Source organism: Leptonychotes weddellii, chromosome 7 (assembly GCF_054177405.1).
Source record: "Leptonychotes weddellii isolate Sample4059 chromosome 7, ASM5417740v2, whole genome shotgun sequence".
Taxonomy (NCBI): Eukaryota; Metazoa; Chordata; class Mammalia; order Carnivora; family Phocidae; genus Leptonychotes; species Leptonychotes weddellii.
The window spans coordinates 54,421,465-54,430,620 of record NC_138375.1 but is presented as its reverse complement, the minus strand read 5'-3'; the positions used below and the strand labels follow the sequence as shown (position 1 = coordinate 54,430,620).

At 56.6% G+C, this 9,156-nt stretch overlaps 1 protein-coding gene across 1 annotated transcript; it reads right to left on the bottom strand.

Moving 5' to 3' along the window:
• Window positions 1-3,768: 3,768 nt before the first annotated feature.
• FOXI1 (forkhead box I1) lies at window positions 3,769-8,091 on the bottom strand. Its single transcript, XM_006747605.2, has 2 exons — window positions 6,905-8,091; window positions 3,769-5,420 (listed from the first exon to the last, which is right to left on the bottom strand). The coding sequence occupies exons 1-2, from the start codon at window positions 7,479-7,481 to the stop codon at window positions 4,870-4,872; spliced, it is 1,128 nt and encodes a 375-aa protein (XP_006747668.2). The 5' UTR covers window positions 7,482-8,091; the 3' UTR covers window positions 3,769-4,869.
• Window positions 8,092-9,156: the final 1,065 nt, after the last annotated feature.

The following is a 9,156-nucleotide window of genomic DNA, read 5'->3' as shown; positions in this document are numbered from 1 at the left end:
CGAGTGATTGCCCAGTGCCTGGTGCCTTACAATCTTATTTCATTTATTCCTCATGGCAACTCTGTGTGGGCTTATTCCCATTTTATAAGTAAGGAAACTGAGGGTCCAGGAGGAGGTCACACAGAGGGTAGATTTGAACCCAGTCTGTGTGAATCCCAAGACTGTGTGGGCTTTGCACCCAATGAGGGTTTCCAGAAGTGAGTGCACAGATGGATGAGTGTTCTAGAGAGTTCTTGGCCTGGCCCGTGGCAGTCAGCCTTGCTAGTGACATTTGAGGACAGAACGGTGGGTTGTGCTTCCTGTAGATCCACAGGAGGGCCTGGGAGCTCCGTGGAGTTTAAGGAGAGGGGCACGCAAATTACAAGTCCCTCTTTCTTGCCCTAGCACCAGGCAGGGGGCTGAGACTTGGCCTTGCTGTTGTCTCCTGCTGACCCTGGGGGTGGGTGGTGGGTGAGCTGGGAGGAGTTCGGTTCTTTTAACTTTTGTTGGCTTCATGTCTTTCTTCTTATAATAACAACAAATGTTTGTTACCTTAAAAAAATGAGAAAATAGGGACAAGGGAGCAAAAAAGAGAAAGGGAGAGAGGGGAGACTATAGAGAAAAAGAGAAAAGAAAAAGGAAACCTCTACCCATTTTAAGATGACTATTAACCTGATCGGATAACTTCCCAAGTCCCTTTTCTTCTCCTTTCCTTCTCTCATCCCCCTTTCTGTTTTGTTTTCCTTCTTTCTCATTAGCCCTCTTGATCTTCTTCCCCTCCTTTCTCTTTGTGTGTATTTTGCTCCACACATTTAAACACGCAGAGCATATATTTGCATACATCAGGTATTTGACATCTAGTCTCATCACGTGCCCCCCACCTTCTCCCCTTCCAGCGCCTTGTCGGCATCTTTCAGGGAGATCTGCTGGATCTAGCTCATCCCGCTCATCAGCTGCACACTGTCCCGTGATCGTTGTGGGCCACTGCTTATTTGCTGAGTGTTTTGCTCACGAACATGCAAGTTACCCCACTGCTTCACTAGCAGGAGCCCCCCTGAGATGGCCGTTCTTGCACAAAATCTGTGCATGCTCACCTTCAAAAATAAAATTGCCAGGAGAGGAATTCCTAGGCCAGAAGAGATGCACATTAGACATTTTCATGCACACCCTCGAAATGGTCCCTAAGATCTCTTGGCCTATTCTCCCCCCGAGAGTCATCCCCTTAGCAGGATCCCAGGGATTCCAGGGCCCTGTGGTCCCGTCCCTGCTCCCGGCTCTGCTTCCTTCTCTCACTACACTGCTGCCCTCTTGAACCACTTGCATCTCTCTCTCTCATCTCCTGGCCTTTGCATAGATTCTACCTCTGTCGGCAATGCTCCTCCCTTCTCCCTTTCCTAAGGAGAAATCCTACTGGTCCTAAAGACCTAGTTCAGCTGTCATGGACTGCAGTGAGCCCACCTGACCCCTCCCCTGTGTGAGCGCCTCCTCCGTGCCCGACAGAGCCCATGCCGCAGGGAGCTGGTCGTCCGTCTCTCTGCCAGCCCAGGAGCCCCTTTTGGGTGGGCCTGCCTATTGCTCACTGCTAAATCTCCAAATCCCAATGGTGCTGGCCACATACTAGCTGCTCAATAGACATTACTCCCCCCTAGGGTCACCTTTTAGTTTGGGAGCTCGGGAGAATGAATATCGGGAGGGGAGAGCGAAGATGGTCCTTTCATTCTTGGCTCCCCTCTCCGCTCTTCCTTGGCTTCCCTGTTTTCCCCTTTCCAGCCTTCCTGGGCTGTCCCACACACAGCAAGCCCTCTTCTCAGACCCTTTATTGGTCTTGGAGGCCCTGTGGTCAGGGGAGAGCCAGACTGGAGCGGGGGGCGGGCAGGTAATAAATGCAATGTCCAGCCAGAGCGCTGTGCACAGGGTTGAATGCTTGGTGGATAGCCCTCCTTCATCCTCTCTCCAGCTCTCGTTTCTTCTCAGAGGAAGAGCACCAAAAGAGGGGTAGGAAACTGCCTGTGTAAGCTGACCAGGACGTCCTCCTCTTGACCTGGGCCTCTTGCGTGTCCTTTCCTGTGAGCTCCGGGCCTGCCTCCGGGAGCTCCCCGCACTCGAGAGTCATGGTCCAGAGCGGGCAAGGTCTTTGTGTTGTCACAGCCCTGCGGACATTCTGTTCACTGCTGTCCCTGCTAAATCCCGGGCTGAGGAGGAATGGAGGCTTGGCCTCCACGGGTGCTGTGGCCTCGATTCTAAGCCACCACCTCCCCATCAGCCAGGCTGGGGGCCCAGGCCCCTCCCCACCCCATGCCTTGCCCAGACTGCCCTCACGGCGGGCCTGCTGGGAAAGGGGTGCGGCCTGCAGAGCAGGGGTGCCGTTATCTATATGGAGAGTGGAATTGCAGGGTCAGCTGAGGCAGTCAGTGGCAGTGGGATCTAGTGTGACCAAAAATCCTGGTCAGGGCCTTAAGAACCGCAAGTCGTCTCTGCCTCTGCCCCGTCTCCCTGGTGACGTCTGTGAAGTCCCTTCTTGCCCCACCCTCCCGTGGTGTCCTGTCTGTGCCACAGGGCTCAGCCTGTTGGGAATCTTCTAGGGCTTTTACCCGCTGACACAGTGTCACTTCCCTCCACTCCCCTCAGCCACTGTCCCGCCTCTGCCGCCAGAAGTCTGGCTCCCTGCGGAGAGGGATTCCCCAGGAAAGAAGCTGCGGGGTTTCCAAGTAGGCCTTTCTCTCCGCAGCTTGCCTGACATTGCTTGCGTTGAGTCCTGGGCTCCCAGCACTGGGCGCAGCGGGGAGTTTCAGGCACCGTGCGGTGGCTCTGCGTTTGGATTCTGGCCCTGTGTCCTGGATCAAGTTACGGAATCTCTCCAGGCCTCAGTTTTCTCACCTCTAACACGGAGATAATACGATTGGTGGCACCGGGTCATTTTGAGGATTAAATGCAATACAGCAGGCCAAGTCCTGACACTGTGCCTGACACATAGTAAACCTGCCATGAGTGTTATTATGATTGTCATCGTCGTTATTGTGACTGTAGCTGTTTCCATCTGACCTCTGTTGCCCCAGGGAAAGAGCGCCCCTGCTCGAGTCTGAGTGGGCAGCTTGGCCGGGCTTGTGCAGGGGGCCACAGGGCCCTGGCTTGAACCCTCTGCATGCACGCCCCAGGAGGAGACTCCAACCAGCAGCCTCCGGCCACCATGCACAAGTCCTCCAGCAGCAGGGGGCATCACGGTGCACACGCCCGGGGAGCATAAAAGAGCTCCCACCTGCAGAGCACTTGGCCCCCAGTGCTCAGCCCTCAGTGAATCAGAGCCAACGGTCCTGTTGTCATTGCCACCGGGCGTAGCCATGTCCGAGGTGCCACAGCCAGATGCTCTGGGCGTGGACTGGCTGTGGACTCCAGGCAAGTGGCTCTACCCCCACTGATCCTCAGTTTTCTCTGTGTAATGGGACCAGCACCGCCCCCTTCCCAGGGCTGTTAGGGGGAATTACATTGTCAGCACGGCTATGAGGCTGGCTTGAGCTACAACGATGGGGACAAGCCCAGTCCCTGTTTGGGGTTCAATACAGACAGTTTCTTCCATGCACCTATCCCATCCCTGCAAGTGCCCCTCTTTTCACTGGGGACTTCCGCCCTGTCTCCATGCCAGCAGGGAGGAAGACAAAAGCCTTGATACCCATTCTTTCTCTGCCTCCTGTCCCAAAAGCCTTTGGCTCCAGGCTGCATTTGGCTCCATGTTTAATTGACCAGCAGCTAAAAGACAGGAAAACCCATAAGGAAGGGACACACATGGTGCTTTTAAAAATTTTTTAATTCAAAAGAAAATAAGAAAACAAAAACACTTCCCAGGGTGTGTTGTGATGACACATCACAGGCATGTAAAGTACATATAAAAACGAGAAGAGTCTCAGGAGCTGCAGGCGTGGGGCCCTGTGCAGTGGGCCACAGCCCCCTTCCTTGAGGCATTGTTTTCTCCGACATTCACCTCTCCCAGGCTCTAAAAAAGGAAGCGCTCATTCAGCCTTGTTTCTCTTGGAAGACTCAGCCACTTTCAGCTCACTGGTCCTTGACGTGCGCACAGGAAGCTGGGCTTGCAGGTGGACAGGGCTGGAGCGGGGGATGCAGTGCATCACTCCTCTCCCTGCCCTGCTCACGCTCTCTGGGGCTGGGGAAGCAATGTCCCTCTGGGGGGAGAGGTGGGACCACTGTCCTTCACGGGCCCGGGCTTCCCTCCTCGAGTGGCAGCAAAAGGAATGTCTACAGGTAAGTTGGGAGCCACAGAATAAGGACTTAGACCAGGATGAGATGTGCCCGGGGCTAGGGCTAAATTTTGAAGGACAGCCAGAAGGTAGAGGATGTGCCTGCCACAAGCAGCTTTCACACTGACCTTCCTTAGCTGCTTGACCAACTGCCCCATCCCTGCCTCTGCTGGCCCAGACTTCGGGGGTCATATAGACCTGGACCCCACTCTTGGTCCTGCCCCTTACTAGTTTGTGAGGTCCTGGGAAAGTTACCTAACTTCCTGGAGCTTCAGTTTCCTCATCTGTTTAAGTGAAGCGGTTCACTGGAATCTCACAGGGTGACTGTAAATGTAAGTGTGATTATGCCTTTGAAGAGCCTAGGACGGCACCTGGTGCGTAGTGAGTATTCGACAAATGGCCGCCATGATTACTGTTATCAGGCGCCAGTATTTCCGCTGCAGACTTGGTGAGTGTGTGTGTGGATGTATGTGAGATAAGCAGAAGGTTTCCACCATGCTCTAGAAAAAGGCTGAATTCCTCTGAGCTTCCTGGGTATGTCTGGGCAGCTCAGAGGTCTTGGACCACAGTGATGCTGGCATGGGAGGCCTCGACTGCTTTTCTCCTATGCATGTCCAGCTGGTTCGGGAGCCGTTCTGTTCTAGACCTCGGTGCCCTCCCTGGGGTAGAGGATGCTGTTTGTGTTGATGCTGTTGTAGAAATGAGGGCTGAACTGGTTGAGGACAGAGCCTCCATAGCCAAGAGCGTTGGTGGGCATGGGGTTGGCCCACTCGCCCCCACCCCCGTGGCCGCTGAGGTTGGTGAGTGGGGTGTAGGAGCTGAAGTTCAGCACGTTCTGCCCCATCTTGTCAGTGGGCTCAGGGCTCAGTCCTGGTGTGGCCACGGGACGGCTCACTGGGCTGGACCCGCTCACATAGGCTGTCATGGTGGAGAGGAAGCTGTTGAGGCAGGGGGTGCCCAGCGGGGGAGGGGAGGACTGCTTCTCTGCAGAGCCGGTGGTCCCCGGTGAAGCACTGTCCAAGATGTCCTGGGCCTCCCCGGTCTTGGGGCTGCCCTCCAGGAGGCTGTTCTCTGTCTTCTCAGAGGCCAGGCTGGAGGAAACATCCGATTTTCTCTTCCTCTTCCTGCGGAAATTTCCGTTATCGAACATCTTCTCACAGTTGGGGTCCAGGGTCCAGTAATTCCCTTTGCCTGGTACAAAAGTGGGAGAAGTAAGCAGAGAGCTGGACAACATGCCTTGCTCCTGTTTCTCTTTATTGTCACCAAGTAAACACCAAGGAAGCCCATGCAGAAGACAGAAGAGAAGGCAGGGACAGAGAAACAGAGGACTCGCACGCACCAACCACACAGTGCCAGCGAGCAGCTTTATTTCAGCCCACCCCACACTGGGCGCTCTGAGGGCACAGAGGCGTAAGCCATGAGAGCACTCGCAGTGCAGGCCTCTGGAAGAAGTTCGGGTACAGGGGGGATGGAGAGGGAGGGCCTTCTTCCATGGCTGATGTGAAAGAAAACTCACGAAACACTTCAGAGCTCCCGGAACGTTTTGGGCAGGGAGTCCGAGGATGGACTTGAGTCCTGGCTTTGCTCCTAACTGGCTGAGGGACTCTGGGCAAGCCTCAGTTTCCTAGTCTGAAAAGTGGGCCAGTTGTACCTGTCCCTTCTTCCTCAGGCTGACCGTGAGAAAGGGGGGGCGCTAGATGTGTAGGTGGGCTTTGTCACCAGGAAGTGCCGGCCGGAGATAGGACCTGAGCTCGGCCTGTGGGTGAGGCCAGTCATTGGACTGGACACTTGTCCTCTCCGGGGGGCCCACCATCCCTGCCCCTGCTAGCCTCCTAGCGGCCAGAGCTGGGGGCTCTGAGCCATGCCCTGGCTTCCCGTGGGGGAACAAGAATGGACTTTAATTCTGGGAAATGCATATCTGAGTATTTAATATATTACTTTCTGTATGTCCCTGCATTGTAGAAATCCATCATTAAATAGGAAGAGTTCACAGCCCTTGGTGTTAGAGAGACCTCTGCTCAGATACGGGCTCCAGGGCTATCCCTCCATTCTGTGTCCCCTAGGGCAGGCTGCTTCACCTCTGAGTGTCACTCCCTTTATCTGGACAATGGGTTCAGTAAGAGCTACCTGTAGGGATGGGTTAAAGGAGATTATGTAACTAGGGCAGGCAGCACATTATGGCCCTTCATGCATGTTTAACAAAATCAGATCTCTCCCCAGAGGTCTGGGAGTGCACTTGGGCTTTGCCTAGTCCGGCTCCCCCTGAGGACTTCGTCTGAGCTGGGTGCCAGGGACTCAGAGTGATCACAGCAATTACTGTAGACTATGGGCGCTTGTTAGCACCCAGTCCCTGCCTGCATGACCTCATGGCCCCATCACAGGCCTGCAAAGGAGCCACCGTTACCATCCCTATTTTTCAGATGGGGAAACTGAGGCTCAGAGATCTAAAATGCCTGGAGTTGCTGACCGCTCCCTTGTCCAGCCAGGATCAAAACCCTTCCTCCAGGGCTCTCCCAGGTTCCTTCACTGCCGACAACCCTCAGCCCCCTGTCTCAGGGGACACAGCCACGTCAGAACTTTCTAGAATGGGGTGCTAGGGAGGAATGACATGAGCCTTCCTCGGGGGTGTCAGAGGCTGGGCCCCCTGCCCCACACTGCACCAGCAGCCCCCTTACCCGGGTCGTCCTCATCACGGGGCACCTTCTTGAAGCAGTCATTGAGAGACAGGTTGTGGCGGATGGAGTTCTGCCAGCCGGCCTTGCTCTTGTTGTAGAAGGGGAAGTTGTCGGCCACATACTGGTAGATCTGGCTGAGGGTGAGGCGCTTGTCGGGCGCCCCGTGGATGGCCATGGCAATGAGAGCCGAGTAGGAATAGGGGGGCCGCACCAGCTTCATCAGCTCCTCCTGTGAAGGGATGGGCAGCCAGCCCAGGTCGCCGCCCCCCAGCCCAGACATGCCGGGCAGCAGCTGTCTCTGCACACCGTAGGCCTGGGGCAGAAAGGGGCTGGTGTTGGTGCTGGGCAGGTACGGTGGGGGAGTCATGGCCGGCCCGTTGAGCCAGAGGTAGGGGTTGGGGGTGGCCCCGTACTCGCCGCCCCCCTCAAAGGAAGGGGGCCGCTGAGGGCTGGGCACGCCCTGTGGGTGGAAGAAGTTCTCATAGTAAAGGCTCATCTCAGGGGGCTCCTGGCCGATGCTGGGGAACTGGGGGCTGCCGCGAGGTGGGGAGGGTGCCGGGAAGTCAAAGGAGCTCATGCTGGGGCTGGACTCGGCCGGAGCCACCTGCCTGGCACCTGCACACGGGAGCTGTGCCTGACAGGTGCTCGGCTGGCCCAGCCTCTGACTTATACCCCTGCGGGCTTGGCCTGCGGGCCCCACCCAGGGGCGGCCACCTGCTGCAGACCCGCCCCTCCTCCAACAGCCCTGCCAGCCGAGGGGAGGGGGCCTCCGGGCCAGGCCCACTGCGTGTGCTCAGACCAGTGCTGTAGCTGATGTCCACAGTGCCTGGGGCACCCCACTTCCCTCTCTCTCTTCCCAGTTCCTTTCCTGTTTCCCCCCTTTCTCTCCTGCCTTTCTCCTCACTTGGCTCCCCTTGTTTCCCCCTCATTCTGTCTCTCTTCTGGTTCTCTCCTTCTCACCTTTCTCTCCCCTTCTCCTGCCTTCTCTCCTCTGGCCATCCTCTCTGCATCTCAGTCTCTTTCCTGTCTTCTTGCTGTCACATTTTCTTTCCCTGCTCTTTCTCCCCCTTCCTGTGAGTGTTTCTTTCCTAAGCACTGCTCTGGCCACCTCTCCCTTCCTCCCTCCTTCCCCCCCTGCCTCCCTCCCTCTCACTCTCTGAGTCTGTTTCTGTCTCTTTCTACTTCTCTGTCCCCTCATGCTCACCTCCTGTCTGTCTCTGCTTCTCTCCCACTCCCTTTCACTCCTGTCTCTCATCTCCTCTGTGTCTCTTTCCCTCTCCCCTGGCCCCCTCTTCTGGCCCATCCTGACCCTACATTCTCTGCCCCCCTCACCCAGACTGGATGTGAACTTTATCGGAAGCCACATCTTTGGGTCGTCTGAAGTGAGGACACTCTTTCTGGAGGTTCCAGGGAAGAACCTGGCCCTGGAGAATCCGAAGAGCAGAGAGGAACCTGGCCTATGGCCAGGTTTCAAAAGGGCAGCCGGTTGGTTATAGGCACCCTCTGCGCGTGCACACACACACACACACACACCCAGCAGGCACGCTGACAAGGGCCATGGACAAGGCCTAGGGATTCTCCCAGAGGAGCAGCAGGGCCCATCAAGATAGCAACAGAAGGAAGAGAATGTGAATGGGCTTCAGGGAAAAATGAGAGAGAACTTGCACTGTGCAAGGTTCTTTCTGGCTGCAGGGGTCACGCAGGCCCCCAGGCCCCAATCTGATCAAAGTCCTTTCATGTTTCAGCTTGCAGGGGCCCCCGCAGAGCTGAGGCCTGGAGGAGAGCCCTGGACTCAACGTGCCATCTGTGCCTCAGGCTCTAGAAGCAGGAGCGGCTCCCCCTCCACTCCGTGCTTCCGGGCAGCCCCTCCCCTCTCTGGGCTCCGTTCTCCCGAAGCTTGCGGATGACTTGCCCCAGCCTCGCTCGTGCCAGGCCGGCCATCGGCCTGGGGGGAAGGAGGGTGGGCAGCTGTCCCTGAGCAGGCTTCAGTAGCGGCCTGAGGACTTCCCTCCTGCAGATCAGCAGATTGGAAGAAAGTTGCAGCCAGCTTCTGGGGCCGCCACCTCCCTCCTGCCCTCCTGCCCCTACTTCCCTCTCCCCGTTCAACTGCCTCTCACTTCCTCTGGACCCCACGGGTCCTTGAGGTGGAAGAAGAGGTCGCTTACTGTGCCAGCTAGAGGGGCTGCCTCCCAGGGAGGGCCCCCGCCCTGCTGTCTGCTCTTCTCTAGAGCTGCGTCAGGAGACAGCCCTCC